We start from the raw sequence: 19,330 nt of genomic DNA, 5'->3' as shown, positions 1-19,330 counted from the left end.
GCGAACCCGGTTCCCCTGCATCGGCAGGCGGACGCGCAACCACTGCGCCACCAGGGAAGCCCTATTTCAAGTATTTTTAAGAGAAATAACAACAAAATGATATGGCAACCCCAAAAGGGCAAAACCTGACTAATGGGAAGAGGAGAATGTCCCTTTTTTTTTCTTTTTCTGCCTGAGATAGTCTGGGGGCGTGGAGGAGTCTTGAAAGAGGAGAAAGGAGTGGGGATGAGGGACTTAGGGAAGGGTGTCCAAGGAGAAAGGGAAGGATGGTGACTTACTTCTCCTTCTGTGCCCAGAACCACGTTCCCAGGTATCTGCACGCGAAGTAAGGTGACTTCAGGTGCTGACAAACCATGTTCGTGGTAAAGACCGCAGTTAACTAGGCAACTACTTACTAGGAGCCAGGCATTACTCTTATCTATGCCTCTTATTTAGTCCTTAGGCAAGCCCTACTGGGGAGGTGACATTATCCTTTCTCAGAGAGAATGACTTGCTCAGGGTCCAAGAGTTCTAGCAAAAGGCACAGTTAGTATTCAAGTTCTGTTCTCTTAGCATTCCCTCTGATTTTTTAGGGCCAGGGCTGGTGATATACCCTGACTACCACCAGGGGTCACACTAGCCAATTTGGATCAATCAGTAAGCACAACTGGAGCTAAATGTGATTAATTATATAACTATGGCCTGTCCAAGTTTAGGTCTATGAAAATTGCAACATGAAACTGAGGCATTATAAAGGATTCCTGGGAAAATAAAAATATGTTTTAATATCCCTACCCCTTTTTTTTCCTGGCTTAAACAGGAATAAAGGAAGATAAAACTACATGAATCCAACCCAACAGGTAGCATGACCAGAAGCTTGTATCCTGTATACCTGGCAGTTGGCCAAAAAATGATCTGCTCAACTTTCCTAGTGATGACAGGAGGGTGATAACCGTGTTTAAAAACCTGCTGTACAGCACAGGGAGCTCAGCTTGGTGCTCTGTGATGACCTAGAAGGGTGGGATTGGGGGGGTGGGGAGGGAGGTCCAAGAGGGAGGGGACATAGGTATCCATATAGCTGATTCACTTCATTGTACAGCAGAAACTAACACAACATTGTAAAGCAATTATACTCCAATAAAAAATAATAATCAAAAAAGAAATAAAAATAGAAATAAAAACAAGGTGAATATAGTGTAAGCATTAGGACAAAGCTGCTGACAGTTGTTGGTGCTGTTTTGTTCGCTATCTAAGTGTTTAAGTTTGGTTGTCTGTATTAACTTTTTAGTGGTTACGATCCCCAGAATTCTTGCTTCTCAAAGGACAAAGCTCAGGCTGGGATTCTTACGAAGGTTTCGTAGGACAAAGTAGAGAAAGTTAGCGTATCTCAAACAACGTTTGCATTCTACGAGACAATTACATTTGACTGAACCATCAACAATACATTCACACTCTGTAAACAAGTTTTTCTGCAAATGTTTATTTAGAAAGATTTTAAAGAAATGTCACTGTGTCTGTGGCAGTTTCTTTAGGTGAAAAAAGTGCTAACAGTTACTATGGAAACCAAGACGCAGGCAATGAGGAGCAAAATCAGACCTATACGACAATATTTTGAATGCTTCTCTTGTTCTTCTTCCTTTTTCAGTAAGGTATCAAAACCGGGTGTGTACATGTCTCCCAACCAAAACCGTAGATCATTAGGATTTTCCTAAAAGAAAATTACACGAAGAATAGGATCAGTCAGTCTTACAGACTCAATGAGATTGCAGAACAAGACCGTATAGGTACTTTACGTCCATATTCACACTGTCCTAAGTGAGGTTTAAATGTCACTGCTCAAATAAGAGAGGCTAGGCTTCCCTGAATAGCAGGAACATGCAGCTACAGCCTCCTGGCTGACCAGGAATCCTCAGCTTCAACCTGCAGGTCTGCATGAGAATTCATTAGGAAGTCTGCATGGCTTACTGAATAAATTGCTCACATTGCAGGGTCAGAAACACAAGAGTGTTTCTGTCATCTTTTCGCTAATTTCGTTGTCTCTTACAACTCATAAATACCATGTGTCAATCAGGTTAGTGAGCTGAAATAAAATTAAAATTCCTTGCCTTGGCGGAGCCTTGGGGGTTTGATTTTGCTGGCATAATAGGGATAAAGATGTTTGCTGAGTTTTTCAGTAAATCCAGAAGCTGACTTCCATGGAAGGAGGAGTAAGACCAAGAGTAAAGAGTCTTTTCCATGCTTCTCAATCTTCTGGTCTTCCTTGTAGCAGAATACAGCATGTTGGCATGCAGAAACTCTGGCACTGTTTGACCTTCTGGAGAAAGGACCCAGTATATCCTTTCCCACATCACCTCCTAGTCCCTATGTCTCTGATTCTTCCACTGGCCTTGTCTCCCATTCAACCCTGAGAAATTGTCTTCAACTCAATTTCATCTCCTATGTCCAATGAATCATCTGCAAACTCTACTGTCTATACATCTAAAACATATATATACACACACATTTTTTTCCCTCTATTTTCTCCTGCTGTTTTTCAGTGCTAATGATTCAGTGTCTATACCTGGCATCTAGTAGACATACAACAAATTTATGGTGAATGTTGAATCTCTATTTTCATAAAACCACTTCAGGCCTTATTATTTCTCATTTGGAGTATTGCAATGGCTTGTAGCTGGGCTGCCTACCCTCTCTCTGCCTCTCTAGGTTCAGTGGACTTAAAGTCAGCCAGTTTCCATGGCTGGACACAAGGGTAATGAACTAGCTTCAGACTGCTAAACGAGGAAGGGGAGCTGGGTGGATTCTGGGGATGGCAATATAACTCTTCCATCACATTGCTACTAGGTTCAACTTCCCAGTCGTAGAAAAGCGAAAACATTAAAATAAAATTTGGATGACCTGTGCAAAAGGATAGCTGATTTAAAAATCCTTGCCTACTTCACTTTTATTCTTCATTTGTGTCTGTGTCCTAATCAGAGGTCTGCACTTTGCCTGCAAGTTTAATGCCTCATTCTTCAGTAAGAACTTCCATAATGGAGACTATCCTCTCTTACATTCTGCCTATAGCTTGACTTTGTAACTAAATATGGGCTTCTTTTCTCCTTTCTTATTCATAAAGTTAGTAATTTAGAAAATTGGGAGTGGCCAAAAGCACATGGAACTTTCATGGCCTATAAAGTAGTTGAAAAGGTTTCAGAAATTAGGTTGGGGTCTCTGTCTGCTAATTAGGAGATATGGGTAGGGATGGTGATGAAAGAAGTTGAAATGATGAGGTCAAGAAGAGATCCTAATAAAAACAAAAGCCATGACTTCCAGAAGCATCTCGCAAAATAGCATCATGAGGTCTGCATACAAGCCTCTGACCTGACGGACCTCTGCTCTGAGGTGAGTGTACAGGTAGAGGACGGGTGGGGAGGGGGCTGGCCGTGGTTTTCGTAAAGCAATGCATCCAGCAATTCACGTTCAGTCTTCCTAAGCATAAGTCATGGTATTGTCCAACAAAATATTACCCCTCAGTGCCAATAATGTTCAGTTTCCTTAGCCTTACATTTGAAATTTTTCTTTTTTTTGAGTCTGTTTGTTAGCCTTTTTCCCCCATTATTCTATTACTTAAACTGTAGCTCCAGCAAAACTGGACTACCTATTGTTCTGACAAACTCTCACACTCTTGTATATGTGCCTTTTTTCTTGCCACTTCTGACAGAAGAGGGCCTCTCCACTCACACAAACGACCTATGTCTTCTGGAATTGTACACATTCTTCAAGTCCAGCATAAATTAACTTTTTCATAAAGCCTTCTTATAATCCAGGGTGACTTTGTCCTCTTCCGACCTGCACAGCACTTTCCACTATTCTTCCTATCCTCTATCCACTATCCTCTTCCTCTATCTTGTCATTTCCTCTGTCCTCTCTAGAGTTATTGTTACTTTGCTCAGTCAGATAAAATTTTGAGGGCAAGGAGAGTCATATTCATCTTCATAGTCCCTTTGTCATTCATGTAAACAACAAAGAAAAGAATAGAGGCTCTAGCATACAGTCAATAAATGTTTGTGAAATAAATCAATACACTTTTTCCTAGGTGCAGAAGGTTATTTCCTAGAGGTATTGATCTTTAGATTCCTGATACAAAATACAAGATTATTGTTGCAAGGGGGGGGAGCATCTGTTATGGAAACGTCTCTGGAAAAGAGGCTACATTAAGGAGGAGATACACTAAATCCACTAGGAGACTAAGAAACTCCAAAGACTTTGGACACTATTTCAAGGAGTGCACACTTGAGATTTTAAAAAGTGTAGGACTTTAGAGGGACATAATGCTGTCCCCTTCAGCAGGAAAAATCTGTAGGTGATTAAAGTATGGGGTTTAGAACAGACATACATTGTTCAAGGAAGTATACTTGGAAAATGTCAGACCTTTCTGGCCCTAGGATGGGCAGAGGCTAGCCAAGGCTGGGTAGGAATCCAGCCCACTCAGAAAACAGAGGGCCTCTCTCCCTGCTTTTCAGGTATTCCTAGACCCTCTATTTGATGGGTGACACCAGGGGAAAAAAAAGAAAAACTTGAATTGGGTTTAAGCTGGGTGAATGAGTTCATTGCATACTTTTCCTGTGTTGAAATGTTTTTGTTTTGTTTTGTTACTGAGACACAGGAAAATGTCCAAAATGTAAATTTGCAATCTTAAATCACTGAGTAGGCTTGAAATAAAATGATCTTTGATGAGAACTGCCTTGCACAGTGCCTAAGACCAAGCATTTAGTCAGTATTTTTGAATAAATGTAGAATAAGGAACTCTTAAGTACTCATGAACACAGATGATCACAAAACTAGAGGAAAACATACTTAATCTGGCAAATTAACTTTCAAAACCTGAAACCTTCCAGGTAAACCCTTCCTCTGTGTCATACCATTTCTTTCTCTCTACTCTGTAGAGATGCTGGTAATTGCTGAAATTGTAAAACACAAAACACATAAATAAACAAAACTACTGACTAGGAGAGGGAAAGTGAAGCCAGAGGCCAAAATGACCTGAAATCTGGAAATTTTGTGCCTAGTGAAGAGTGCCTTTCACCTCCAGTACCCATTTCTTTTAGGATTATTTAACTGATCTCCCTCGTCAATTAAAGGAGTTCTTTGCCTTGAGTACCTTCAGATGCCCAGAGAGGTTTGTGTGCAGGGAATGCTTGTCATATTCCTCAATGGTCCACGAAGGATTCTTTTTTCTTTCTTCCATAGCTTCCTCCAAACTCACATCACCGTATAGTGGGTTATTCTTCAGAACTGATGACAGGGATGGTGGGGGGCTCTCTGTGGTCACAGCACCCTCCGCACTGGATCTCCTCATTCGTTGAGCAGTAATATTCTTCTTCTCTCTCTGTCAGGAGGCACAGTGACAAAATTTGTCTTACCAACAGGTCACTGATGACAAGGAAGGCAACGTGAAATCACCGTACCTGAAAGCTTGCTGATTCTGCCTGGAAGCCCAACAAATTAGGACAATGAATGAAGGAAGAATTCTAGGATCCAGTTTGACCTAGGATCCTACCATTAATTGAGTTATTTCTTTGCATGTGATCTTGTTGAGTTTCAGTAATCATTCATTAAAATGCTATTTTATAACAACAGAGAAAGGACAATGTTCTTTAATTCAAATAGTAGAATTCTAAACAAAGCCATTTTCCCCCAGCTTACTTGCACTGAGATTTGACATTTTACTTCTTTCTACTTGTGCATTCCATGACTGATTTAAAAAAATTAACATTGCTGTATTAATCCAGCAAAATCAAGATTAAAAGGCATTTTATAGATATGCCTTGGCTTTCATGGGAACTCCCTTAGGACTCTTATTTCAGGCAGCTTGGAGAACTGGAGTAACTTAGCATTGCACTCCTATATGTAGCTACAGACCAGCTGGCTATTGGAAGGCTCTAATTCTGACTTTTAGATGTTTAAAAACTTTTTAAAATTAAAGCATGATATATATGTAGAAAAGTGCATATATTATAAATTTTCACATACCAAATAAACCCAAGATACTGCCAAGAAACAAACCATTACCAGCACACCTCACGCTGTCTTCCAGTTACTATCCCTCTCCCTCCCTAAGGATAACCAGTAGGATAACAGCATAGGTCAGTTTGTATTCATTTATATAAATGGAATCATACAAAGTGGTTTTTCTGTGTCTGGTATGACCTTCATATTTTTACTTTGCTTTTTTTTCTTATGACTACAAAACTATCACAAAGGTAGAAAAATTTTAGATTAAAATTTGTTCATTGGCCAAATAAGATTGAGAAGAAAAAAAAGTTTATAGTAATGTCTCATTTATGATGGGGCATCACGGGAGAGGAACTCCACATAAGTTAATTTTTGGAACACTTAGGTTTAATCCTTAAAAACTGGTGACACATTTCATTAATTTACAGGAATTTTTTCAATAAGTGTGTTTCACATATTTAAGCCTTCTTAAACCGAGAAGTTTCAATAGCAATATTTTTCTGAGTTCTATTTATAATCATTAATACACTGATTCCCTCAGCATCTATTGCAGTATATAGGTCACATTAAATACGTGTTTGTATAAGCTAAGTTGTGAACTAATATTATATATAGTTTCCTTCTGAAATGGCTGGCAAAAAATCATCTAGATAAAACCATTCACATTCTCTTTGGCCTTAGGATTATCTAATTTTCTTTATCCAGACATTTTTTACATACTTAGTGATCAACTTGGAGATCATCTCTGACTTTCAACTCGGAGATCATCTCTGACTTTATTAGGTCGTTGGTCTGCTCAAAATCAATTTATATTCCATAATATTGAAGTTTGTAATGAAATAATAAATCATCTTGACTTAGTGTTTATCTTTAAGATGGATGACCTCATGAAAAATGTTTCTGAATTGATAAAAACAATTTGATACAAAATTTAGATAGTTTCAGTTTAGCATAATTCTGACTCAAGTTTTTTTCTTCAAGGCTAGATATCTTTGATTATCTTTGAAGAGAAATAATTCTTCTGACATTGAAAAATTGACTGTGTCAATTTTCTTGCCTGCTGGACCATTCCTTGAGCTTCTTAAATAAGAAAGCTCTGTAAATCAGAAAAATACAGTTTGGGGGGTTAAGAAAAATAATACTTTCTATTACAATGTATAAAGACCTTGAAAAACTAATATACAAAAGACAGAAAAATAATCAGAGCTATTTTTGAAAGAACATTCAAGCCCTTAATTCTAAACTATATTCTTGAATGTTTGATGTTCATCCTAGAATTTGGTGCCATTTATTTTTGCATTGCATGACAATTTCATGTCTGAAGGACATGTGAAGGGAAAATTAATAGAATAACTTTATTAAGAATTTTATGGAAGAAATAGAAAATACTAATCATGGTTGAGGTTCTTTTGTATTTTGATAAATTTTTTCAAAATCTCTTAAGAAAGGAAACAAAGCATGTATTTGATTTTAACTTTTCACTCCACATTCTAGATGGACTACATTTAACAAAAGGAAACTCAACAGTAATTCCATTATTTTACTCATATAAGCTCTAAAATAACTTCTTTTAAAAAAATACTTAAAGGAAAGTAACACTTCAAAGCTTACCTAGGCTCTTCTGTATTAACCATTACTTTGTCCATTTACCCTTTACACACTTTAATCATTATTTATGTCATTTATGTATAAGTAAGCTATCATTTAATAGAAAGAGTGATATAGAAGACTTTCAGACAAACTCTGAGAATATACAATTAATAGGCCAAAAAAGAAGGAATCTATAAAAAATGTACTTCAGTAAGAAGAAACCTGATAATAGAATGAAAGATTAAGAGGCAAGAAGGAATGCTAGGCAAAACAAAGAAGAAAAAACTGACAAATATATACAGAAATCAAAGGAAGCACTGATTTTATGGTAAAATCGAAATAATAACCACTAATTTGTGAGTTTTAAGATAAGAGAAAACTGAAACTGTACAATTAAAAGTTTAACATTTATTTAATTAGGAAATTTGAAGAAATCATTTCAGTGAGAGTACTGAGATATTACTAAAAAATAGAGAAAGAATGTATAGCTTCTAAATTGGTAGAGCAGAAGAAAAAGGATAAAGGAAAATTAATCTAAAAGGTAAGAAACCTGAAACAAAGAATATAGAGGAGAAAGTCTTAGGAAAATAGAAAAATTTTTGAAATAATCATGTTAAATGTAAATAGACTAAGCCCTCTATTTAAATGACAGACTGTCATATCAGATTTTTAAAATTAAATTTAATTATATAATATTTACAAGAGAAATACCTAAAATATAAGGACTCAGAAAAAATGAGAGTGAAAGTATAAAAAAAGATATAGCAGGCAAATATAAAGAAACAAGAGCTGGTATTTGACTGGTTAAATATTCAGCAATTTTGTTTACAGAAATCAAAGGAAGCACTGATTTTATGGTAAAATCGAAATAATAATAACCACTAATTTGTGAGTTTTAAGATAAGAGAAAACTGAAACTGTACAATTAAAAGTTTAACATTTATTTAATTAGGAAATTTGAAGAAATCATTTCAGTGAGAGTACTGAGATATTACTAAAAAATAGAGAAAGAATGTATAGCTTCTAAATTGGTAGAGCAGAAGAAAAAGGATAAAGGAAAATTAATCTAAAAGGTAAGAAACCTGAAACAAAGAATATAGAGGAGAAAGTCTTAGGAAAATAGAAAAATTTTTGAAATAATCATGTTAAATGTAAATAGACTAAGCCCTCTATTTAAATGACAGACTGTCATATCAGATTTTTAAAATTAAATTTAATTATATAATATTTACAAGAGAAATACCTAAAATATAAGGACTCAGAAAAAATGAGAGTGAAAGTATAAAAAAAGATATAGCAGGCAAATATAAAGAAACAAGAGCTGGTATTTGACTGGTTAAATATTCAGCAATTTTGTTTTCCCTTCCTGAGTACAAGGGATGACTGCCTTTATTAGGCTGCTTGAAGTTAAACTGGGGCCAGCTCTTCTGATGATGTGTGGACAAAAGTAACAGAGACCACTTCCAAGCTGAGCCCCTGAATTCTCCAACAACATTTTTGGCTCACTCTTCCTCACTTTCCATTTTTGTGTCACTGTAAGCAAGGATTCTGAGATGGCAGAACTTTAAGATGAAAGAACTTCAAGCCCTGGGATACTGTTTGGAAAAGAGTTGCCCCCCAAACCCATCTGCCCTTCCTCAGACATGCACAAGAATGCTTTTTCTTCTTTTTAGTTAGAGATACTTTGTCATTACAGTGTAGCCTAGCCTACGTTCCTTAATACAGAAAGTGATACCTTGAAATTCTACAAATGTGGGCATTGGCTTAGAAGTCAAGAAGTGGAAAGGGATGAAAGGGATATTGTAAGCTGGATTGATGATTATTCACATAATACAGTGAAAAATGTTTGGTATAAGTGTCATCTGTGGTCATTTGGAATCTAATCCCCTGTAGCTGTACGAGAGGTATTATAAATAGAGCATTTATGTACAAGGATCACAGTGCTGGTGTAATACAAGAAAAAGATGATATTAGAGAAAGAACTGAATAGTTTGCAAGAAGAAAGAGAGTAGAGAAACTCTGGAAATTTGATGCCTTCTATTGTTAAAAATCTGACTGTTTATAGACCTCAAACACTAAGATATAGAATCATTTAAAAAAATGGATTGAGGAAAAAAAAAAGCGGATTAAAACTTCTTAGTTGGGACTTCCCTGGTGGCCCAGTGGTTAAGAATCCGCCCACCACTGCAGCGGACACGGGTTCGACCCCTGGTACAGGAAGATCCCACATGTCGCAGAGCAGCTAGGCCTGTGTGCTACAGCTATTGAGTCTGCGCTCTAGGGCCTGTGAGCCACAACTACTGAAGCCTGCGCTCCCTAGAGCCTGTGCTGCACAACAAGAGAAGCCACAGCAACGAGAAGCCCATGCACCGCAACAAAGAGTAGCCCCCGCTCACAGCAACAGAGACCCAACGCAGGCATAAATAAATAAATAAATAAATAAATAATAAATAAATAAATAAATAAATAGACAGAAAAATCAAATGAAACATTAAAAAATAAAAACAAACTTATTAGCTGAACGAAGTGACTCAGGGTAAAGGTCCTGTTAGGGTGTGGTTTCAAAACAATTATTCCTGACTGTCTCCAGGTGTTTGTCATTGAGTTAAAGGATGGAGAAATGGAGGCAGAAAAGCAAACCATTAAAACCTACTTGAGGGACTCCCCTGGTGGTCCAGTGGTAAAGAATCTGCCTTCCAATGCAGGGGACGCAGGTTCGATCCCTGGTCTGGGAACTAAGATCCCACATTCTGCGAGGCAACTAAGCCCATGCGCCACAACTACTGAGTTTGCGCGTCTCAACTAGAGAGCCTGTGTGCCGCAAACTACAGAGCCCACGTGCCCTGGAGCCCACGCCCCACAAGTAGAGAGAAGCCTGTGACAGGAGAGAGGCCCAAGTGCTGCAACAAAGACCCGACACAGCAGAGAAAAGCACTCGCGACGCAGCCCCAAAAAAGAAAGAAAGCCTATTTGAGAGCTATGCCTTAAGAGAACTTAAGGTGTGTTTATTGACCTATAGAACTGACCGCAACAAAATAGATATGATTACATTAATAAATAGCTCATACTGTTTTATAAGATATGTATCACCAAAGAAACCACAAACCTAGACCTAAAAGCTTTTGATTGTTCAAAATTATAAAAACAAAACAACAATAAACACTATGCCTCCAAATATCCATAAATAGGAGTAAATTTTGAAGCTTCTACAGCCTCGAGGGAGGGCCCACTCTGATATGGCAAAAGAGAATGATGAACAAGGGGCAGCTTCCTAGCGGGTAGGACTTGGGACCCTAGAGAACAATGCAGCAGGAAGTCTTCTAAAAAGCAGAATCATGGCCTAATCCACCTTCCCCACCTTCAAGGAAGGAGACCCTCACATTATTTTCAGTGGAATCTCAGAATTACTTTGGGTAGTGTCTGTCGTCTTTCATTTTTCCCATTCAGAAAGGAAGAATTACTGTAGCGATCCCGTTCCTATTCCAACAAAGATTATAGAATGATATGGTTGGGACATCCACTAAATGTAGTGACTGGCTCACTTTGGTGTTAGTACCTCTGGGGAAGGATGAATGCTGTGTGTAGGAAGATGAAATATATAAGTATATATATGTTTAACAGAATGATAGACTGTGGCAGAGTCTGGCTAGGTGCTCAGCAAACCCATTTCTTCTTCATGGGCATACAACAGCTAGATTGGGACATAGGCTTGACCCCTAAAATCCCTGATCCTTGGCTTAGTCTCTCTCTTTTATAGCTACAAGCATCATAAAAATTCTTATATAATAGAGCCTGAAAAAGGAACAGTCTGGGTTCCACTTGGAAGCAAGCCACTAGGATAATTTTCCCTCCCGCAACAGATCTTGTGTGAATGACAGATACATTTTATTGAGTCAAGTCACTAAGAATTTGGGCATATTTGTTTCCACAACATAATTTAGCCTGACTAACTACTAAGAAAGTATATATATCAGACAAAATAAACTTTCAGGTAAAAGACTTTGTTAGGTGAAGAAAGTGTTGGTGGAAAATGAATAAATGTAGGCATAATCAGTAAAATATAATATTTCTAAACTTGTATGCCTCTAGTAAAATAATCTCACATAGATAAAGCAAAACTTGAGATAACTAGGAGAAATTTATACATATAATTTTTTATCAAGCAGATAAAACAATTATTAAATATAAAGAGGGTTTGAACAATGAAACCAACACATTTGATCAAAGACACTGATGTCATTATTCAACTACTAAAAATACTCATTTTAAAAATACATTGAGGGCTTCCCTGGTGGCGCAGTGGTTGAGAGTCCGCCTGCCAATGCAGGGGACACGGATTCGTGCCCCGGTCCAGGAAGATCCCACATGCCGTGGAGCGGCTAGGCCCGTGAGTCATGGCCGCTGAGCCTGTGCGTCCAGAGCCTGTGCTCCGCAACGGGAGAGGCCACAACAGTGAGAGGCTTGCATACCGCAAAAAAAAAAACCAAACACATTGAATATTTACAAAAATTGGTAATGTCCTGGACTCTAAAAGAAATTTCAGACATTCAATATTATATAGATTATGCTCTTTGATCACAGACAACTTATTAGAAATTTAGACATTAATATCAAAAAGATAATGTAAATTACCACATTTTGTAGAAATTAAAACACACATTTCAAATAAATGATGGGAATTTAAAAACTTAGGCAGAATGAAAATGAAAAATGGAGCTGAAATAGCTTTTGAGGGAGTATTATAAGCATATATGCTCACATTATAAAAGCAGAATGAGAAAATTAATGAAGTAAGAAACATCTAATTCAAAGCCTTAAAAGGAAACTGCAGAGTAAATCTAAGAAAATTGTCAACATGAAATGATAAGGATAGAAGGAGAAATCAATAAATATTATGAAGAAAAATAACCCAAATATACAACGGAGAGAATCAACCATATTGAAAGCTATTTCTTTGAAAAGGCTAAACCGATTAAAAATATCTCTGGTAATACTTCTCAGGAAAAAAAAAAAAGATACAAACTCACAATGTTAGAAATGTAAAAGGAACATGAGAAGTTACATACACAGATTAAGAAGTGTAATAGGAGTATAATCTGAGTAACTTTAAGAATTTACATGCAGTTGGGCAATTTCCCACATAATATAACTTACCAAATTTAATTAAGGAAAAAATAGGAAATGTTAATAAACCAGTGATCATTTGACTAACTGAATCAATAGTTTAAAATTGACCCCAACCATACACAGGTTTAGGAACAACAGGCTGAATGAGTGTTGTAATCAGCACTCAGACATTCTTGAAACAGATCATTTCTATCTTATTTCTATCTCATTTCTATCTTGTTGAACTCTTCCAGAATATAGAAAAACAAGGAATACTCCCCAACTCATTTTATGAAGTTGGTATAAACTCCAGACAAGGGCAGCAGGTAAAAGAAAAGGTAATTTATTATAGACCAATTTCTCTTATAAACATAAATAAAAAAATCATTAATAAAATATTGCTAAACAGAATCCTACAATATGTATATTTTATATACCAGGATAGGAAAGATTTATACCAGAAAAGGATGTTTTACCAGGATTATGGTTTAATATTCGAAGATTAATGTGACTCACCAATTATCAGGAAAGAAACAACACAGAAGTTTGCAGTACATTCTGAAAAATATTTGGAAAATATTTAAACATATTTAGAGCAAATTTCCTAGCAAGATGGAAATAGTAGGGAACTTTCTTAAACTAAGAGAATCTGCCCCAAACTTCCAGGGCACTGTTTACTTAATGGTTCAAGTATTAGATGCATTTATCTTGGTTTCAGAATTAATACAAGGATGCCAGTAATCACAAACATTCATACGTTATTGCTGAGTTCTGAGCAATACACTAAAAATTAAATAAATAAATACAAGGATGAAACAAAATGAAACAAAACAGTAGATGACATGATTATCTACAGGAATATTTAACATCAAAGTAAAATAGATTTTAATACAATTTCTGGATTCAAAATCAATATACAATAATCAATAGCATATGTAATACTTTATTATAAAACATGATTTAAAAGTCCTATTCTTAAGAGCAGTAATTACTATCAGCATTTAGATATAAACCTTACAACTTTATGCAAAACTTCTATGTGGAGAATTATAAGACATAATTGAAGGCTATACGAAGAGCATGATAAATGGAAATATATACCATGTTCATGAACTGGGGGAATCAAGACCATAAAGACTTCCATTTCCCAGTTTGGTCTACACATACAATGTAATTCCTATCATAATCATAATGCAAACAAGGCATTTTGTTTAATATTGCACATGTGAGCCCACAGACAACTTTTCTTGGAAAGCAGCTCCCCACTGACCACAATAATTCTGTTTTCCAAATTGCTAGAATGGTTACCTTTATGAAACATAAATTTGATCATGTGATCCTCTTGCTTAAAATTTTTCATCAACCCCTCCAAATTTTCAGGATAAAATTTAAAAATCTAGACAACACCCTCTGAAGCCTTCCTGGTCTGACACAGACCTCTCTTTAACCCCCTCTCCTGCCTTCCTCTCCATGTAACCAGGGCTCTGGAGTCCCACATGTGTTCCTGTGACACACACAGTGCTTTTAATACAGTTTCAGTGCCAGAGGCATTTGGGTCTCATCTGGGAGCAGTGTGATGGGAAAAAGTGGGTAATGCTTCTGGCAGCATACCATCCAAGGGTGAATTTCTGACCCCAATGGAGATTTTGTGAACTGTGTAAATTTAGCATAACTTGATAAATCATGTCCTGATAATTGCCTGAGCAGCTCAGTGATGCTCCTCAATTTACTTCCTAGAAAATAAATTAAGTACCTCAAAAGTCCTATAACATTTGCCCAAATATAAGCTTAAAAACGGGAGCCTACTGCACATAGGAGGCTGTTCTTTTTGAAATAGGAAATGGAGTATTGGGAATAGAGACAGTCCAGGAGAAGGCATGACATGTGTTCAGAGACAGATTGTGAAATACATTTATGATATACCAAAAAAAAAAAAACTGAGATAGAAAGAAGAGACATTAGAATTTAAAGGGAAAAGAGTTATAAGACTCAAAAAAAAGTGAGGAAAGGTGATTAGGAAATACAACCAGTATATGACATTGTCTAGAAACGAAGGGAAGAGCAACCTCCTTACCCTTGGTCTTTTGTTTCAGTTCACAGGTTTAGTACAGAAATCCCTTGGGTTCTCAAACAGATGTGATGGAAGCCAGGAAAAGATATAAGAAATAGATTAACCTGAAAAGATTCTGAAGTCTAACTGCTAATCAGAAAAAAAAAATCCCACCACAATATCTGAAAAAACATGTTTTATCATTTATACCAAAAAAAAAGGAATCAGCTTTTTCCTTTTATTACCTCGTTTTATAAAGGGATTGGCAGAAATATTTGGGATACAATTCCAAATGCCTTCATCAGATACATGCCCCAAATTACTTTAACAACCAGAAACATTAGGTTTTGGCAGAAGTTTGTTCATTGCACTGAAAAGAAATTTATTAGGAAGCTTCTTTATTTCTCTAGTTGAAAGAACTTAAAAAGTATAAATCTAGTGGAATCAAGAAATATTTGCTTGTACTCTCTCCCTGCAAATACAGGTGACCTGTGTATCCACATAGAGGGAATGAACAGTGTCTGGAGATACTGGCGTGCCTGAGGACATCTGTGCTTACTTTTCTATACGTACGGTATTGCTTCCGTTTGTGTAAAATGGCTTAGAGAATTGCCTCTGAAGGTGGAATGTGAATTTTAAAAAAGCTTAAAAGATAAATCATGGATATAAATACAGTACTCTGTTTTGTTTTTTGGTTTTTTTGGCATGCAACATGGCATGTAGGGTCTTAGTTCCCTGACCAGGGATCAAACCTGTGGCCCCTGCAGTGAAGTGGGGAGTCTTAACTACTGGACTGCCAGGCAAGTCCCTAGGAGATCTTTGTTTTAACTGTTGAGTTACTACCAACGTTGGAGGCAATGTTTGTAGGCTAAGTCCTTTGACATTCCATGAGGTAGTCTGAATTCTAAACACCATGCACATGGAGGGTATGAGACCAAAGGGTAAGCTGACACAACCCTGAAGTTTGTGTGGGTTTCATGGGAGTATAAAATCTAACTGCTTGAGTTAGCCACATAGCTTGACAGATGTATTGACTACATCCTCTAACACCTACACGTACACATACCACCCTGCATCCACCGTATACATCAAAAAATGCAAGTGGTATTATTGGCTATTTTCCAAATTCTAATGATAGGGTAATTTTAACACATTTTGGAATACTGGCAAATGATGATGATACACATTTCTTTAGGAAACCCTGCCAATTGTTTTTACCTTATTTTATTTGCTGTCAGTTTTAAGGAAATATGTAAAATGAGCATTATCCTAATTTTGCACATGGAAATACTAAGGCATGGACTGAATAAGGGCCATAATTTATGTCTCTCAAATTTGTTTATTGTGGATTTGAGACAAGAAACCAAGTTTCAAATCTCTTTATTCAATGTTCTCCCAATTGGCTTAATGTCTCCCCAGCAGAATGAGACATTAAGCCAACAGAGCAAGGGTTTTAAATTAAGAACTATTTAACAGCTGCCTACCACCTTCTGTATCCCTAACACCTAAATTCACCTGGTATATTCAGTGCCTTATTCCAGGTATCACCACAGCTACTTAAAACTTTTTTAAAAAAATTAATTAATTAGTTTATTTATATTTTTTTCGGCTGTGTTGGGTCTTCGTTTCTGTGCGAGGGCTTTCTCAATTTGCGGCGAGCGGGGGCCACTCTTCATCGCGGTGCGCGGGCCTCTCACTATCACGGCCTCTCTTGTTGCGGAGCACAGGCTCCAGACGCACAGGCTCAGTAGTTGTGGCTCACGGGCCCAGTTGCTCCGCGGCATGTGAGATCTTCCCAGACCAGGGCTCGAACCCGTGTCCCCTGCATTGGCAGGCAGATTCTCAACCACCAGGGAAGCCCCCTTAAAACTTTTATACGTTCGTTTCTTTTAGATTTATTTTCTAGCCAATGAATATATCACTCCTGGATTTTAAGATCCAGCCAAGGAGAGAAGAATTACTTATTGACATATTGCAATCTAAAGTAGCGAATATAATTGTTTTTACTCATAATCTGTGCCACACCTACCCAACTAACTAAATTTGTAATCGATTTACTCCTTCTCCCCAAACATTATTTCAGTAGTATATTGAACTGAAATATTTATTCAGTCATTTAACATTTTATTTTAGGGTAAAAGTATAACTTAATAAAGTTTATCTATAGTTTACAATTACCGATAACATATTCAAAGACATATGAAGCAGATTTTTACCTTCTTGGTTTGCCCTGAATAACTATATCAACACATCAGGGCCTGTTGAAAGAGATGCCCTTTAAAAATTTGCATTTCATTCAGGTTTAGGAACAACATTCAACAGAGCTTTAAACTGTGAAGTTCCACATGAAGGAAATAGGTCAGCTCCAGTGCTAAACAAAAGATGTTAGATCGATGTGTTCCAACCTCAAAGGAATTTATTGGATATGTTTTCTTAGACTAAACTTCATAGCACAGGAGGGCCAAGGTTTTCTGAATTGATTTTTGAATCATTTTATTCCATGATATAAACAATAAGACAAAGGAAAAATTTCATCACATTTAACTTAAAACACAAAAAAAGCAACCACCAAAAAGGTGTGTATGTTTAGGTTTTGAGGATTACAAAAGGGAAGGATGTAAAATTATTGAAAAGTTAGTTTTCCTAATAGGCTGCCTTACAATGGAAATAAATTAAAATCCTCATAGATGGAGGAAACACTTACATACTCATCCAAGTGTACTTGATTTTGAATGATCTCATGATAAAGGTCCCGAGGAGCCCACAAACACACCACAAAGGAGTCACTTTACACCAGGACTCCTGAGTAGCAACTGTTTCTTAAAAGAAAACAAATTTCTGTTTAGGGAATTTGAGCCACTCCAAAGGATTTAATGATTTGCAGGGATTTGCAGGTCAGTCACATCTGTTCTGAAATGACATGCTTCTTCCTGTTTCTAAATTGACTAACCCTTAACCCCATTAGCCCTCACATCTTAAACAAAGATTATTCCTGTTTCATGAGCTGTGCAACAGTCAAGTTTATTTATGTTTATTTCAGCACATGGAACTCATCACAGTTTTATTCTTCTCCTTTGGTTAGCAAAAAGAAGGAAGATGCAAAAGAAGAAAGCAAGAAATGAAGTCTGGGTTTGAAGGTTGATTGTTAAGTCTTGCCCACATGGACACCTGTGGAAAAAAAAGAACCTCTAAAATAATAGCCAGCACCTTTCCCAGGTGGAGAATTCTCTCTGTTTTCTTTCTTTCCATCATTAGGTTGCCATTGTTCCACTGTTTGAGTCTCTTTTGCATGAGATGAAAGGGAGTCAGTCTAAATGAGGTAGAAGCAAGATTCAGTTCTCTCAGAGGCCATGCATGAGCCTACACAATGTAAGCTTCTGATGCTTTACGCTTAGACTACCCAAAATATAGAGGTAGGGTTCCCCCCAGAGCCTTATTTGCAAATGTAGTAATTGATTTGAAAAAAATTGAAGGGAAGGTATAAAATGAGGGCTAGGCAAAATCTAAAATGACAGGCTGAGAAGCTAGTGCTTGGAGGAAAACGAATGGTTGGGAAAATTCACAGAGTTTATAAAGTGATCAGAGAAAGTCTCCTTATGTTAAGGAAGAGAGAAAGACCTTTTCTATGGCAAGTGTGAGCAGCTACTTTGTACTCTGTTCCCTATAGCTTTCTTTTTTGCACAAATGATGAAATGGCCAATAATGAGAAAGAAGCAAGCCCCTGCCCGCATATTTATGTGCTCCCAGATCTTACCTGTGAGTAGATGAGGTTTTGCCAGTGCTGTGCAGCAGGGTAATTCCCTCCCGGAAACCTCACCAGACTGGCCTGAAGAAGGGCTGAGTTCCTCATTAAAGACCTCACGTCAAGCTGCAGGAATTTGTCAGGATGGTTGTTATTTGGCAAAACAGAGAGATCCATGTCTCCCTTCATCTACGGTGGAAAACAAAGGCAAGCAAGGCTGCTGCTGTCAGAGCTGTCCATTATTAATGAGGCTGAGAATGCCCGACAGGCATCTGAAACCAGGTCTCTGGGCTGTGCTCAGAAACTACTCTCGAAATGACACATCCACACACAGGAACAATGTAGCACGCTGCCTTACCTTTCACCACACACACACACACGCACGCACGCGTGTGCGCGTGCGTTTAGAGCGCTTGAATGGAACAGTTGGGCCCACACGCATTAAATTGGATAGGATACCAAAATTAGGTATGTGTAGCACGTAATGTCTCTCCATACAGAGTTAGGAATAACAGTTTAAGAGGAACTACTCTTTGGATAAGGCTGCCAGAATTTCAGGGTTACAATCCACAGTTTGGAGCACATGAAACAATCACCTGTAGGGAGACATTACTTAATATTTCTCTCTGAACATTGCTGAGCTGACCCAGCTGACTTGGCTCTGCCTGCACAGCCTCACACGTGATACGTGGGATCTTGTTTCTTCTCATGTTTTGACTCCCAGAGTCTCATGCTCATGTGAAATCTAACCGTGTTTAGGTTGTCAGCTTCAGCTCGAGTAGGGAAATGGCAAGAATTTGACAGTTTGCTACAGTAATTTAGTGCCCCAAACTACTGCTTTGACCCATTCTCTATCTGAGGTCTCTTTG

The 19,330-nt window shown here is 37.4% G+C and overlaps 1 protein-coding gene across 1 annotated transcript; it reads right to left on the bottom strand.

Moving 5' to 3' along the window:
• Positions 1-1,427: 1,427 nt before the first annotated feature.
• MINAR2 (membrane integral NOTCH2 associated receptor 2) lies at positions 1,428-18,638 on the bottom strand. The gene is made up of 3 exons (XM_007122309.3): positions 18,474-18,638; positions 5,120-5,347; positions 1,428-1,687 (listed from the first exon to the last, which is right to left on the bottom strand). Exons 1-3 carry the CDS (start codon positions 18,636-18,638, stop codon positions 1,508-1,510), a joined length of 573 nt encoding a protein of 190 aa, XP_007122371.2. The 3' UTR covers positions 1,428-1,507.
• Between the last annotated feature and the right edge of the window lie 692 nt (positions 18,639-19,330).

The sequence above is a fragment of the Physeter macrocephalus genome, chromosome 8 (assembly GCF_002837175.3).
Source record: "Physeter macrocephalus isolate SW-GA chromosome 8, ASM283717v5, whole genome shotgun sequence".
NCBI lineage: Eukaryota > Metazoa > Chordata > Mammalia > Artiodactyla > Physeteridae > Physeter > Physeter macrocephalus.
This window is presented reverse-complemented; position numbering and strand designations above follow the sequence as displayed.